Here is a 16,293-nt window from a genome sequence, read left to right as displayed (position 1 = left end):
AAACACAGTGAGACTCCAGTGATCTTTTTTTCTCTCTTTTGTGTGTGTTCCTTTTTCAATAGGCTTCATCCTTTTCAAACAGATCTCAGTTGGCTGCGAGGTAATATATCGGCAGATGAATAGAAATCAGAGTTAACATTAATCTATTGTCTGCATTCAGACAATATTCCGACATTATTGTTTGTATTCAGGACCTGATGATACGCCTTTCCACACATAAGCAGCTGAGCAGAGTTAAGAACCTCATCTGAAACCATCGCCAGCGCTCATCTGGAAACTTGTTTTTGGTCTTTTTATCTGCAATTTCTCAATAAAACACTCAACTGTGTAAAAGCAAGATGAAAAATCTTCTGTGGATCTGTGCAGCACTGATGGCCCTGTTTGCTACAGGTAAGATGGACCAGATGCTGGTGCAATTGTACATTTTTAGTCTTTTTAAGAATATAAAAATGTCTTCACCAAAAACTGTTTTGAGCACAAATTTACTTTCACCAGTGGTCACATCTTTGAACGTCTCAGGTTACAAACAAATTTATCACACTTTTAATTAAAATTAGCAACATTTCAGCATAAGTGTTATGAAACAGTAAGACGGTCCTGGTTTCAAATCCACTGTCTGCTCTTCCTGTGTGGAGCTTCTCTCTGGGTGATCCACAACCCAGAGAGCAGCAGTTTCTGGGGTTAGTTACTGATTCTATCTTGGCTACTGGTGTGAGTATGAGTACGAACGTTATCTGTGTTTACGCTGTGACAGACTGGTCACCTGTCCAGTGTGTACCCTGCATCTGAAGTATGTACAATGTAGTTTTAAAGTGCTTTTACTTAAATATTTGCATGTTTCACTAATTTTTTTTTTTTTTTTATGTATTTATTTGTTTGTTTATTCATTAATTTAATCTGGATATTTCAAGGCTTTTTCTTATGACCCACCTATGACACATATACATAAACTTTGATATGTAGTTTTAACAATAAAATGCAATGAAATGATTTAAAAATTATAATAAAATAACCTGTAAAAAAAGAAAAGTACTTTTGCTTTTAATACTACAAACTACAGTCACACATGTCCAGACATTGGTGAGTAACCCCTGGCAACCAGCGGTTGCTTGGAGAAATTGTGTATTTCACAGGTGGCTGGCAAGTGCTTCCTGGAAGGCTACTGGAAGTCAGATAAACAGATTGTATAACAGTGGATTTGAATGTGTGAGTTAAATTTACGCTGTAGTTTCATCACCTCCCAATCACGTCATGATCAGCTTAGCCACACACACACAGATTTCACAAGGTGCATCTTTTATTTTCAAGACACTTTTCACAGTTTTGGCATCTTCCATGCTGTGGGTGTCCACAGTAGTCTGCTCACGAACAGAGCAACCGCAAGAAGATCTTGCACTGCATACCTCTTTGCAGCTGACCTCACCTGCTGACCGACAGCAACCACTTGCCAACCCATTCTGTTTCTTTTCCCTAGCAACCAGCGGTTGTCAGGGAGTTACCAACCAAATTAAAAATATTTGCAATCAGTGATGGCTTTTTGATTTTTTAAATTTAAATCAGTGTCATTAAATATCTACCATTAAACATGTTTTGTCTTGTAAATGTTTTTATCACATAATTTTTGTGTGTTTTGTGTAAGTGCATCATCCCACATGCACTTATCCAGCATATATGGGGCGACCGTAGCTCAAGGGGTTGGGAAGCGTATCTGTAACCGGAAGGTCGCCGGTTCGATCCCCGGGCTCTCTGTCCTGGTCGTTGTGTCCTTGGGCAAGACCCTTTACCCTGCCGCCTTCTGGTGTTGGCCGATGGCGCGATATGGCAGCATCGCTTCTGTCAGTCTGCCCCAGGGCAGCTGTGGCTACAACCGTAGCTTGCCTCCACCAGTGTGTGAATGCAAGAGTGAATGAATAGTGGCATTGTAAAGTGCCTTGAAAAGCGCTATATAAATGCAGTCCATTATAATAACTATTAGAAAAAAATGACTTAACACAATCAGGAAACTGAATGAGTTATCTGATTTATGTTTGATAAATTTTCCAGTAACTTGTGGTCATAACTTCCTGAACAGTTTCTTGAAATTTCTCTTCCTCCTTGGTTCACAGGCAAATCGCTGACTTGTAACACATGCACAGCGGGTTTTGGACCTAACTGCTTGTTCAGCTCCACTGAGAGCTGCAACAACACCCAGTTCAGTTGCTACACGGGAAAAGTGGGTGAGTAACACGAATCAGCAGGTTGATTCTGTGAATTCTTACCTGAAATAAAAGGACTTGAAGAATTCTGTCTGCACATCAAACACATTGCTACAGGTACATTCCAGAGTTAAGAAGCTTGGAAAGAAAAGCGTCTGAGAAGCTTCTTCAGTTCTGAACTGTACTAAAGAAGCTTCTCCAATGAGAGGTGAAACCTTAACTTCCAGAGTTAAGGTAAAGGCATGATGTCTGGTGTTAACATAGACTGTATATAAAAGATGGTCAACACCACCTGGATATCACCCAATATCCTCTTTGATTCCAAACAGGGATCATAATTTATAAACTGCCTGCTGTATTCGCTATGATTTGAAATTATCACCAAATTTACCTATATATTTATTGTAATAAAAGTCTATTAAATTATATTTCAAACATACAATATATATGCAGGACTTGGGTTTTTGTTTATTAAAATCATAAATGGTTTGTGTGTATATGTGTGTGTATATTGTGTATACACATTAGATGCCAAACGTGAGTTGTATCCTTTTTTAAGATTCAACATTTTAGAAGTTTATTGTCATATACACCGCAAAACAAAAATGGTCACGCTGAGCAATGAAATGCTTACTTTGCATGTTCCCTTCACACAAATAAATAAACAACTAACTAAAATAAATAAATAAATGAACTTATCTCTAAGCATAGAAAAAATAATAAATAAATAATGACGAGTGACATTTAATGGCAATAAATTGAATCTAATCTAATCTAAAGACAGAAAATATTTCAAATAAACTGTGAGCTGTGTGGTGGAAGTCAAAGCAATAATCTAAAAATAGATTATAAAATGTAATGAATTAAGACTTTTAAAGGTGAAACCTCATTTTCAGTCTATTTTCTTAAGGTTTTCTTCCATCTGCTGGTCAGTTTTTAGTTTCTTGCTCAGTGAAGCAAGTTTTAGTTTCAGCCTAAGTGGAGTAAAAGCATGAAGAAAACAGTGAAGAAAGTGTGTTACTGCAGAGAAAAAGGAGAAATGTTCATGTTTCACAGCTGGTCATACCTGCTTTGCTAGCAAACAGGAGCAGAGGTAACCATGTTTTTTGTCTTACTCATGGGTGCATTTGTTTATTTCATGCAGTACAGTGCATCTGTATCAACGTGGGTGAGGTAAACTGGGTGTGTATAAAATAATGAATTCATTACTAATGAAATATTCCATGAAATAGGTGTTTCTATCGAAATTACTATAATTAATTAAGGATATTTTATTTTGTATGGATTTTGGTGCTCCTTGTTAAAGCACTGGTAATCTTTGTATCACAATCAAAAAGTTCCTATTCAGTTCCTTTTTGAACAACCAGGACAAAAGTAAACTGGATTATTGGATCATTTGTATCTGGATTACACCTGTTTGAACAACCAGGTCAAGAGGTTACGTGCAGGGTGCGGGTTAAGTTAAGGTTAACTTAGGAATGTGGTTGTGAGGCTGCACATAGCCACGTCTGCGTGATGTAAAACTATGAAGAGAATCCACGGGTAGTGGGAGAAATTCACCTTTAGAAGAAATGCTTTAAGAAGTCAGGTGAAGAAAACAGGATGTTTTGGTTGAAGAAATGATTAAAAACAAGAGGTAGACGTTTGAGTCCTCTGTTAAACCAACTGTAAGTACTTATTTTAAATAAAATTGTTATTTGCCCCTTTGTTTAGGTTTAGACAACACAACCCGGTAGGGTAAGCTTTACCACAAAATGTGGCTTGAATTCAACTCAGTTCAATTCAGTTTTATTTATATAGCCGAAAATCACAACAGTCACCTCAGGGCATTGTAAGACAAACACCCTACAACACAAGTTTGGGTTCTAATAAACCATATCACAACATTAGCAGACCAGAAAATAACAAAACAGAGAACCAGTCATAGAGATCTGATTTCAGAAACAAATCTGACCTCCATCTTTAGACTTCTTTAGGCAAAAACAATAGGGACATGAGTGAGGACACTGGGTTTTTGTGCATCTGCAGTGACAGTGTTACTTCCCTGTAGCTTTCTCCTACTGAGTTGTTAATTGTTTCCTAGACCTGTGTAAGGCTGTGGAGCGTGAAAAACCTGTACTGCAAGCACAGATCAGGGTGTGGCTGGCACGAAGAATAATTACTTCATCCTGTATGTCTGACAACCCCATCAAAAATTGCGGTTTGCATGAAACCTTGAGTCATTCCAGAAGATGTTCTGACTGGTTGTGAAACAAGCAGTTTGGATTTAGTTACACAACGTTTAAATGTGCCACAGCAACAACAGCAGAGTGTCCCACAAAGATTAAAGTCTGCTCCAGGCTGTGTTGTTACTAACTCCACCTTCAGCTACAGCCTTCCAATACTGCCGTGTTCACAGTTTAATGGAACAAGACTGTGGCGGTGCAGAATAACTGGTGCTTTATTTCAAGTCCTATGCATCATCGCCAGACTTTGCTTTCAGTATGGGAGGCATGTCAGGGGGATTCAGGAGATCCTGACAGTGTTTTTTCTACCACCTGAAGTCAGCAGCACATCACCCCCATTGCACACAGTGTGAAAGAGTATTGCTTCCTCCTGAGTCACCTGATGGTTTGCCAAAATCAATTTGAGGCCACTTGCCCTCTATCCCCTACCCCGAGATTAACTTGGTGTGGGACCCATGGGTGCTTTCTCAATAGTTTATTGTCAGGAACAATTTGCCTTAGGAGACCCTACCAGGGGTAAATTAGCCCTGACAACAAACCTCCTGAAATCACTGGAACGCACAAAGCCCTCTCACACGATAAGGCGGTGATTCACTGAGATTTTGTCCCAAAACCTTTGTTTTTTCTTACATACCCCTCCAATATCTTACAATTCCAAGGTAATTGGTGGCTGTAGCTCAGGTGGCAGAGCAGGTCAGCTACTAATCAGAAAGTCGGTGGTGTGATCCCAGGCTGCCTCCTGGCTGCATGCCAAATCTTGTTGGGCAAGACACTAGTTCCATGTTTGCCTACTGGTGGAGGTCAGAGGGCCCGGTGGCGCCAGTGTCTAGCAGCCTTGCCTCTGTCAGTGCGCCCCAGGGTGGTTGTGGCTACAATGTAGCTTGCCATCACCAGTGTGTGAATGACTGAATGTAGTGTAAAGCGCTTTGGGGTCCTTAGGGACTAAGTAAACCGCTATACAAATGCAGGCCATTTACCATTTTAATTGTTCATAATTTCTTACTTTTATTTGAGCCTAAATATTTCACAATGAAAACATTAAATAAGGTTGCAGCTGCTCTCATGTCACAAGAGATCGCCAAGCAGGTTTAAGGCATGATCGGCTTTCTGAGCCACCGTAAAGTGGATTTATGTTTCCAGCTGCACTCAAGCCTGCAATTTTTCACATGCCAAACAAATATAAAAAGCACCACACTATGAAGCAAATATATAAGTTAAAATACAAAAATGCTGAAAGATTAAAACAGTGGTTACTATCCAGCAATCTGCAACCATTTTTTCTGATTGTCTTTATTTAAATGTATCCAAAAGGGCAAATCATTCAGAATCTCAGAACAACCTTACACAACTTAGACTTCAGTGGAATAAAGTAGAATCTGAGAATAATCTGTAAAAATCATGCTTGTTTTTCCTCTTTTTAGACTTTGACATCAGTAAGTGGATGACTTTACAAAATCAGGGCTGCGTGTCTTCGTCTCTCTGCAACCAAACAGAAAAAGGATCCCTGCTGGGAATCACCTACACCCTCACTAGGAAGTGCTGCACCACCGACCAATGTAACGGAGCTTCATCTGCCCACCTTCCTCTCGCCGCTGCATTGGGCGCATGCCTGGCAGCCGTCTGTAGCCCGTGGGCCTTCTGAAGGCAAAAACAAGCAGCAAAAATAAAAACTGTTTTCTTCTTTCCCAAAAGGTTGGTTGTGTTCATCTGGAAGTAGCATTGTCAGTGGGAGAAACTTTGCGTCACTCATTCAAGTGACTTCTTCAGTCTAAGCTGACTGCATGTTTCCCCAATCTTATAAACAGTACCTTCGCACAATGACTGAAACTGTAACCCCCTGAATGAACAATGTGCCGTGAGGTCGATTCATTGATCATTCATATGCAAATTCCCATGACCATTGATCAAAAACCACTAATCAATTCAATTCAATTCAATAAAACTTTATTGATCCTGAAGGTTGACCCCAAAGGAAATTGGGTTGGGAAATTCACAGAGAGTTGGGGAATGGCTACATCCAGATGAACAGTCAATCTTTTGGGATTTACTTACCTGGATGACTGAGCATGCATCAAGACATAACTTCTTCTTTGTTTTTAATGCAGGGTTTTGTTTTGTTTCTTTACTTTGTTCATTGACTAAACTTCTGTATTCTGTGCAGAATATCTGTTTTACTGCACTTATGATGTAGCGCAGGAAATGAGTGAATACACAATAGAAAAGATGTAATTAGTATTAACAGTTAGCATTTTAAAGTCCATGAAATCTGTTGAACAAATACTAAAAGGTGTTTGTGCTCCGAATTACCTTTTGAGAAATTGATTTTAATTTTTTCCTGTGAATGCTTGTGACGTTTTAGATAATTGGCTGGAGAGTTGCTGTTGGAACAAAAAAACCTGATAAACTACATTCCTGCATGTTCCTTTTAAGTCAAGCCATTGTTTAAATGTTGCAAATTGTTTTCTCTAAATTCACCTGACACACGCACACGTAACTCGGACCTAACCTAGTTATTTTAAGAAGACTTGTGTGAATGATGAATAATTTTTGGAAAGCGACAATTGTCTTGGGTGCCTTCATCGCAGCAGGTAAGTTACAGAAAGCATCAAAATTAAGAGGTTGGGGTTTTTTTTTAGCAAGTGGTGGATTCCCAAACTGCTTTTAAAATACCCGTAACATCACAGAATATATTTCAGTTTTTATTTTGGATGTTGGACCAGAGACCACCAGCAGTCCCAGGAAATTCAAAACATCCCAGATTTTAGAATTAAAGTAAGAAAATAGATGACTTATATTGACTATGAGTGTTATGATGATTTCTGATATGAGGTTCAGTTCTACGGTGGTGATCGTTCAGCTCTTTAATGGCAGATTTAGCGTGGGTGTGTGTGTGTGTGTGTGTGTGTGTGTGTGTGTGTGTGTGTGTGTGTGTGTGTGTGTGTGGGGTTCAGTCTTATGGACGCACACTCTCATTGAACCCACATAAACTGCTCCCGAGCATAACTTGTGATTCACACTGCCTCCCTGAACACCATTTTTCATCCCAGTCAAACATTACTCACAAAACGGTCGCGCCCTCTAGTGGCGAGGCAGAAAACTGCATCACAGCCCTGCCTTCAGAACAATGAGATAATTATAATTATATGATTATTAGGGTCACATTAAGAAAGAAAATATGCCCTGTGTAGATGAGTCACGAAACAAATTAATCAGCTGTCTTATCGTGTCTCGTGATTCAGCATACATCCTCTTTACTGCACTGATATCTGCACATCTGTCCACTGACCAGCCCTTCCAAGTTTGTGTGGTTTTTCTTTCCTTCTGACCAGGGGCCCGTTCTTCGTACCTCGCTAAGTAGGTTAGCCGGATTAGATTGTTGACGATTTCGCGTGATCCTGGATCAGTCGGTTCCCCGAAGCTCATCCGGGACTTGCTGTCATAGCAACAGAGCCGTAAGCGTAAACCTGCTCGGGAGCAGGTTTACTTTATGTAAACAGGATTAGATCGCGGCCACGCAGGTATGTCCGCGTCATCATACGAAAGCAACAGCGATATTCCACCACTGTTTCACCATAAATAAATAACATCAATGTAACTAAAGACAATGCAGCACCTGATCCATTTATTGATTTCACACAGGTCATTTCCTAAAAAAGGGAAATGTACTATTAACATTCTATTACATGTATGTGATTATTACAGATTTAATTCATATTTCAGAGTAGCAATTGTAAATTACTTCGTGTAATCAAGATGAGAGACCACGGCTATAAAAGCGAAGGTGGATTTGGGAAGCCTGTCGCAGCCATGTCCTGTCCGTATACGCGAGCCACCCATTGCGGAAGGTGCAAGATTGATAAGGAGAGTCCTCAGAATTCAGCGTATATTGCGGGATAGACAGGATCCTTTAGCTCAGCGCGACAGTGTGCTCATAGAGAGATATCGATTTTCCCGTGAGGGTATTATTCACTTAACCAACTTGTTGACGAGGGGGTGCAGGACCACCACCTGTCTTTTTTTCCTCTGCCCTTTTCTTGGTTGCTGTTATAAACAAACAGATTATTCCAGGGTCTCTTTCCAAGAGACTAAAAGCAATATAAGTGATAAATATTACCATTCTGTAGGATATTCTTATATTTCACTTTTACCTGTTCTCATGTTCTAGTGGGTCCTGTCGTGGCTCTAATGTGAAAGAGGATAAAATATAACATATTATAATATAATGTAATATAATATTGGATAATATAGTGTAATATAATAAATCTACCCTACCGCCTACTGGTGTTGGCCAGAGGGGCCGATGGCGCGATATGGCAGCCTCGCTTCTGTCAGTCTGCCCCAGGGCAGCTGTGGCTACAACTGTAGCTGCCTCCACCAGTGTGTGAATGTGAGAGTGACTGAATAGTGGCATTGTAAAGCGCTTTGGGTGCCTTGAAAAGCGCTATATCAATCCACTCCATTATTATTGTTATTATTAAATTACTTACGAGTTTAATTTGTCAGCAACTTCCTGCCAGCCCTCGCTCCTTGCTTTTGCAGCCTTTGCAGTGTTCCCTTGCGTTCTGATTAAACTCTGAAACTCCTGAAATCCCTCACTCAAGAGTTCTTGCTCTGCTGCCGAAAAATACCGAGCCGAGCGCGCTCCGTCGACATTTTCGCCGACCAATCAGAGGGTTGCCGATCAATGTTTCTACTATCGATGCGTGGCCCCTTTTACGACACCCAGTGATGTCACATTACTGCGTCCAGCTGTACTAATCGTCAACAGCAGGTGTGTTCGGGGAACCGGATTAGCGAGCTCACGGTTAGCGCGATGATTTGGTCTTGGATGTGTCATTTGATCTTGGATGTAGTAAGCGACGTACGAAGAACGGGCCCCAGATCTGGCTTTCTGCGTCATCCCTTGAGCATAAATGTACTTGTCAACACGTTGTTTCTATGTCCTAAAAGACAAATATTTCACATTGTAACTAACACTTATTCTGAAGTACGATTCCACCATCTCATATACACTTTCAGTTTGTCTTGAAACCTCTGTAATCTCCGTCTACGTTTTTCTCAAAATAGAATTTCAGGTTTAATCTCAAAATTTCTACTTTATTCTCAACAATATTTTTTGTTGTAGATGACTGAGATACACGGGCTGAGATAAGAGAACTGTAAGTGACCCAACTTAAAAGTACCTGAACTTTTAGGTTGCGGCTATAAGGAAATGATTGTTCCTGAACATCGATGTTCAGGGGAGGGAAAAAAGCCAGAAATCAGCTTTGGTCCTGTGGACTTTACAGTTGATTCCTTAAAAAGTTCCTCATCATTTCTCAACGAGGAAACATATCTTCTAATCATTTAAGACTAAAAACGCAAAATAAAAATTTAATAATTAAATAACAAACAAGTAATAATAATAATAATAATAATAATAATAATAATAATAATAATCATTTCTTATACAGAACTTTTTAAACAAAGTTATAAAAGCGCTTTACAGAAAGACATTTAAAAAATAAAATAAAATCACAGAAAAGGTTGGGCTTTTAAAAAGTAATTATTAAAAAGTCTTTTTGTTAAAGAAAATTTTAAGAAGAGACTTTAAAAGTGATAAAGTAGTTAAAGTAGTTGAATTCTTAGATTGCACAAAGACAACATAAGTTTAAAAACTACTCCATTATGGCATTCTGAATGAAGCCACTTACCATTATGGGTCTATTTTGCTCTCAGTTGTCTGATCTTTTACTTAACTGTATTTCTTTCATTGTGGAACCTTTTACTTGTAAAATACATTTTTTTGTGATGTATTTTTTAATTTGTTTTTGGGGAAATGCTTCCTCCACTATTAACAGAGGCAAACAGATGAAACTGTGGACTGACTGAAACCTGATCCCTCTGCTGTTTTCCCCCCACTTCACAGCACAATGCCTGACCTGTCGTCAGTGTCCCATTGGCATCTTTGGAAAATGCTTCCTATCAAAAGATGTCACTTGTACTAATACAAATCAGAGCTGCTTCACAGGAGATGCACGTAAGGAAACTTTTTTTCCTCTATTGTGAAGATATTCAGACAGAGAAAGCTCAGAACTGAGAAAACACATAAGGAAAAACAGAAATACTTTCCGTCTTTGTTCGAATGACAAAGGTTGATTGAACAAAATCAAATATTTCAGGTGAAATTATTACATTAAAAATTTAGGGTTGCCTGTCAAATACTAAAGCTCAGTACAAAACAGAGATACATCTTTGGGTGTGCAGCAGCTCCGTGTTAAAAAAAACAAAACCAAAAAACTTTAGCCAAAGAAAATTTTAGTCAGATCAGAAAACTTGACGTCGTATGGAAGCTTGTTTCCACCACTGAATAACCTGAATAACTTATTGCTATCAAAAAGGCACAAAAATTGGAGTAATTATCTGTAAATTTTAACAAAATTACTGTGGCGGAAACAAACGTCCATACCAGGAACTATTTGAAAATATTAACACAGTTACCATTTCAAGAGGCAGATGTCATAGTCACTTGCCAATAATTATTTAAATGCCTCCAAGCAACTTATGCATTCCTTTTGTTCACACCCAGAGTTCATACCGCCTGAAAGGAACTGGAAGATTGGCAGTTTCCATCCCCTGGCTCCTTTAGTCACAGTGTTTAGGCTACTTGAGCCCCGAAGTTGTCCCCGATGTATCCATCGGAATTTGAGTGTGTAAATGTTTGATGTGCTTAGATACAACTTTGGTAAGACTCAAAACTAAAGGGACCTTGATGATAACATAACAAACCTTAACTAAAAATAACACAAGAAATAAAAAATACAATATAAAATGCTGTGTCACTGGTTCAGCCCCCTGACAAAATGCTACCATGGGACAGTCTGAACCTTTGAAACAGTCTACATTAATTAAACAAACTAGGTTCCCTTTAAAGTTATAAGGTTTCAGGCTGTGGAAGACAGAAGGTTCAGCTGATAATCAGCCGGTATTAACTGAAAGTTTTGCACTTTTATTTTAAAAAACGTTTCCCAGAAGGTTTATGAAACAGAACAGCAGGTGCTGTTTTAGGGAGCAGATAAAACTGCGCTACATATTTACTCATCATCTGCTTCCGGTCCTTGCAGTGTTCAGCGCTGCTGGGGGGCTGAAGCTGCACACCCGCGGCTGCCTGGAGTCGGATCTGTGCGGGGCGTCGCTGAACGGCTCCATCCTCAGTGTGGCCTACAGCACCTCTTTCCAGTGTTGTAACACAGACGTGTGTAACGGAGCCACTTCCATCCAGCTCCCACTCACTGTGGCTCTCTTTGCTGCTCTCCTGGCCTCCCTGTGGAGCTTCTGGGAGATGTAGTTCTTTGTGATATGCCTCAATACTCAAACTGCTTGAATCCATAGTTAATCAGTATATTATCTCCTGTGATTTATCCTGTTTGCTTTGAAATCAAACAATAATTGAAATGAAATTTAATAAATAAATAGCATCAGTGTGGCTTCTTTCTCTGGTCTTCTGATTAAAATTTGCATACTTATAATAGAATTTAAGGAGCCTGGATTATTCAGAAGTTTTTTTTCTTATAAAAATGCCTACAGACAATACTAATTAGATCTTAAACTTTACATTGAGTTCGCTATAAGATGTTTTTTTTTAGGTGAAATCTTTACTAAATAAAATAATGTGCTAAAAAAACAGCAGGAACATTTCCAAATATTGAAAATATTTGAATTTTTTAAATCTAAAAAGAGATCCTGCACAACTTCAGTGACAACTCCATATTAATGGTCTTTAAAAAATACATTTACTGCTGTTAAGTATAACAATCTTACTCCAGGTTCTTTTTAATTTTCTTTGTTTTGTTTTCTGTTGCCTGTTAAATCTGTTAATTTATAATAGGGAAACACATCGCTACATCCAGTCTTGCGAAGTGTGGTATGGAAAAAAAAATCCAGTGCCAAATTTGTTGACCTTTTATCCATGTCGTCTGTTTAACCGATAAAAATCATGAATAATGGTGGTGGTACAATCCCATCATAGGAAATTTGAAAACGCAGCTGTTTCGTCCACACGTAAACGGCGTTTCGAATCAACGAAAATGGAGATTTTTTTTAAAACTCTTTTTTTTTTGCGTTTACGTGTGGACGAGGAATACAGAGTTCGTCACGCAACGTCAAAGGTATGTGCCTTTTTTCACGTCATGCTGAGCGCCACGTTATTGTTTACATGAGATGAATTGCAGAATGGCAGATAGAGACATAATACTGTTAATCTGACTATCTTCAGTTTTTACACGCTTACAATACACACGCAGTTACATTTAGAAAGGCAGAGGCATCAAGGTGATTATTTTACGTGTAGTTGTTTTTCCCCCCCATGTGTAATAATATTCAACATTGCTATCAATACATTTTTCAAAAAATGCTTCTCTGTGCAAAATGGGTTTAAGAACATAAACAGCTGTGGGAGACTGTTTGTCCGTGATTTGAACAGCCCAGCGCTGCTCCCGACACAGGGAAAACCAATTCTGCAGGTGAAACCAAAGGGAAGATATGCTTCACCATATTTTCTAGTCTTTGGCTTAGAATGAAGTTGGTTTGGAAACATATTCAGCTATGCTTCATCTCCTGCTTTGCGTTTCTGTGGGCGCCCCGTGCTGGCAGTGTCCAAGCGTTTTGGTTCCCCCCCCTTTCATACCGCCCCCACACTTTGGGATGGTCTGGGTTAGAAGAAGTTAATCCATTCACGCATGGGTCACTTATGCATAAACTACAAAATAGTAAAGTTAGCATCTCAACTGTTGACTAATCATGAATGGGTGAAGGCTTTCTTAAGGATCATATAAACAGTGTGAATCAGCAGGTTTTTCTCTTTTGGGCTTGGAGTGTTTCTTTTGTAAGGATGACCTGTGCTGTGGCATCCTAATCTCTCAGAAATAACCAGATACAGTTTAGAGCAGAGTACTGTTTTTGGTTTTGTTTTCCCCACAGATGGTTTTACATCCCCACCTGACTTTCCATGACTCATGAATGCCGACCAGTGAATTGCAAGAAAGTCTACAGCACAGGGACACTTTTTTTTAGTATTCGTTTCAACCCCATTTTACCTTCTGATCTGCCTTGATTCTTCATGGCACACATTCAACAAGATGCTGGAAACATAACTCTGAGATTGTAGCTCATATTGATATGATAGCATCACACAGCTGCTGCAGATTGGTCAGCTGCACATCCATGATGTGAATATCCTGTTCCACCACATCCCCAAGGTGCCCCATTGGAGTGAGAGCTAATGGCTTTGGAGATCATTTGAGTACAATGAACCCACTGTTCAATAAACCAGTTTGAGCTGACATTACATTTATTAATGAACTCCCTGAGGTCAATGTGAAACAACCCCAGCTACGAGATTAATCACATAAAAAAGGAAGTGTCCCACTTGCAAAGGGATAAAAACCACATTCCAAAGCTGGGGCCAACCGTGCCACAAATCATCTACCCTCAACATATAGACAACATCAACAGGGGACAGTTGTCCTCACACACCCAGCACTCTCTACAGAGTAGGACCACAGTCACCCCGGCCTCAGGAAGCCAACTCTGCAGCATATAGTAGGCTCTGGCCTGCAAAGAAAAATATAACAAGAAATTCAACTGAATCTTAATTATATAACTAACAGAATGGCTGCTATAAACATTTTAATCTAAACCATTGTAAGTCTGGACTAAATAACATACCAGAGTGACAGGAAATATAACAGCAGTTTGGAATATAAGTGTACTTGCGCGTGACTGTTATCAAAACACCTGCCTTCAATTAACCCAGCCCACAACAACTGTGAAACACACGCAAAAAACCACTCTTAAATTAGCTCCCATTTCCCACAGCAAATTTGAGGGTGAGTTAATATGCAGGTGATACCAATCTACCACATCACATGACTGTGGAAAAATCCCAGCAGACCAGCAGTTTCTTAGATACTCAAACCAGCCTATCTGACACCAACAACAATGCCATGTTCAAAGTCACTTAAATCACCTTCTTCTCCTAATAGCTGATTAAATATTTGCTGTTAGTCAGCAGCTGAACGGTGGGAAAGTGGCTGGTGAGCACAGTGCACTTCAGACAGATTATTTTTAATTTCTTCTCCTGTGAATTATTGTCAACAAACTTAACAACCAATAATCATTCAGTATTATAGGATTTGTTTTGTTAGTAATGTATACACCTGTTGACTTAAACCCCTTTGCTTAGTGTTTTTAAGTGAAGACAGATCATATAATCTCTTAATGTACCCCGGTGGTGCTGGCCCCATTTGGCCTCCATGGACAGACACTGAATCTGGAAAAAGCTTTGGCTATTAGTGTAAAATGATCCATGGATGGAGAACCCAGCAGGACACTCCTCTTTGTATTTACTCTTTACTCTTTAAACTAGACTCAGTTTTCATGTCATGTTTATTATCTAACAAAAGAAAGCTCAATAACCCCCTTGTCATGGTCCTGGGTCATTTTGACCCAACGTTCTTTGTTTCCTTGTGTTTCTGTATCATGTAATGTTCATTTGCTGTTCTTGGAATTATTCTATCAGTCCTAAATTGTTCAGATTAGTTTATTGGGTTTCCCCTCCGTGTGTGTTATTCCATGTCTCCCCAGCTCATCATGTCTGTGCTCTCCCTCGTGCTCCTCAGTGGTTTTCTCTCCAACTCTGGTCTGCGTCTTTGTGTATTTCCTGTTTTATTGTGAAGGGCTGTGTCTTATGTCAGTGTATTGAGTTTTGCTTCCCCATGGTCTCGTCATGTCTGATTGTTCCCAGCTGTGCTCTCCTTCTGTGGCTCATTCCCTTGTTATCCCTCTGTGTATTTAAGCCTTGTGTTTGCCTGTATTAGGTCCTGGTTTGTCTGTCTCCTGTGTGAACCCTGTTGGACTTCTCCATGTTCCAGGTTTTTTTTTTGGTTCCTCTGTATTATTGTTTTGTAGCTGCTCCCAGTTTAGGCTTTGTTAAATTTAGTTCCCTGCCATGCTCTACTTTTGTTTTCTGCTTCACCTTGCCCTGGAAATAAACTCATCCAGTTACTCAGTTATCAGTGCTTGCACTTGGGTCCACACTTCTCATCTCTTGACGATCTGCCGTGCAGATCTTGACAGATTGAACTCTCTCTCCAAAGACACACAAAAGGTGTTAAAAGTTACCTTAAACGGGATTTTTAGAAAAACAAAGTAACAGAAAAGACACGAAAGATGCAAAAACACAACAATGTGCAAAGACACTCCAAATACAAAAGAATTGGAAAAAGACACACCGAACCATTAACATCTGCAGAACAACATCAGCAAGCCGCAACAAGAACACAAGCAGTCAGACACCCACAGCATAAACTGGTAATAAAGAAACACAACGCAAACCTTGAAATGAAAACAACACCAAAAAGAGAAAAATAGCAGAAAGAGATGCAAACTAAACACAAATACATGCAAAACATCTGTCAAAGAACACAAAAGCACATCTATATGAGATGCTGCTCAGTCATAAAAACATGCAAAAATAAAAGCAAATGCACAGAAAAAACACAACCAAACCATATTGTGGCAAACTTCAGCAAAGTAGAAGATGTAGAGCTTTATTTTAGACCTGCAGTTCCTGTGTTCTTTACACTGCTCAGCTACAGAAATGCAGTTTTATTAGGAATAACCAAGAACAGCGGTCAGAGGTCATTAACGGGTGCAGCAGTCTCAGTCATGGTGTCCATTGCTGGCCACACTCAATACAGAACAAACAGCTGCAATAATGTTATACATTAACAATAACATGTTAATGTATAACATGTTATTGTTAATGTATAATAGATCATTAACTTGTGAATGTCACGTGAACAGTCCCATGAGTCTTTGGGCTAGTGGCTCCT

General features: G+C 39.4%; 2 protein-coding genes across 2 annotated transcripts; both read left to right on the top strand.

Annotated features, from left to right (window-relative positions):
• Window positions 1-338: 338 nt before the first annotated feature.
• Window positions 339-6,295, top strand: LOC308384430 (uncharacterized protein; the record flags this gene model as incomplete). Its single annotated transcript, XM_080862996.1, has 4 exons — window positions 339-390; window positions 2,106-2,212; window positions 3,252-3,288; window positions 5,842-6,295. 4 exons carry the CDS (start codon window positions 339-341, stop codon window positions 6,060-6,062), a joined length of 417 nt encoding a protein of 138 aa, XP_080719122.1. The 3' UTR covers window positions 6,063-6,295.
• Window positions 6,296-6,849: 554 nt separating this feature from the next.
• Window positions 6,850-11,880, top strand: LOC308385202 (uncharacterized protein). Its single transcript, XM_080864007.1, has 3 exons — window positions 6,850-7,008; window positions 10,329-10,439; window positions 11,524-11,880. Exons 1-3 carry the CDS (start codon window positions 6,954-6,956, stop codon window positions 11,745-11,747), a joined length of 390 nt encoding a protein of 129 aa, XP_080720133.1. The 5' UTR covers window positions 6,850-6,953; the 3' UTR covers window positions 11,748-11,880.
• The last annotated feature ends 4,413 nt before the right edge of the window (window positions 11,881-16,293 follow it).

The sequence above is a fragment of the Rhamphochromis sp. 'chilingali' genome, assembly GCF_963969265.1.
Source record: "Rhamphochromis sp. 'chilingali' genome assembly, chromosome: 17".
In the NCBI taxonomy this organism is placed as follows: domain Eukaryota; kingdom Metazoa; phylum Chordata; class Actinopteri; order Cichliformes; family Cichlidae; genus Rhamphochromis; species Rhamphochromis sp. 'chilingali'.
This window is presented reverse-complemented; position numbering and strand designations above follow the sequence as displayed.

Bases quoted from the DNA above. Each gene is read 5' to 3' on its own strand.
- LOC308385202 (XM_080864007.1), top strand. From the start codon at position 6,954: ATGATGAATAATTTTTGGAAAGCGACAATTGTCTTGGGTGCCTTCATC. The intron at 7,009-10,328 runs GTAAGTTACAGA...CCCACTTCACAG, and splicing joins GGGTGCCTTCATCGCAGCAG to CACAATGCCTGACCTGTCGT. The intron at 10,440-11,523 runs GTAAGGAAACTT...CGGTCCTTGCAG, and splicing joins CTGCTTCACAGGAGATGCAC to TGTTCAGCGCTGCTGGGGGG.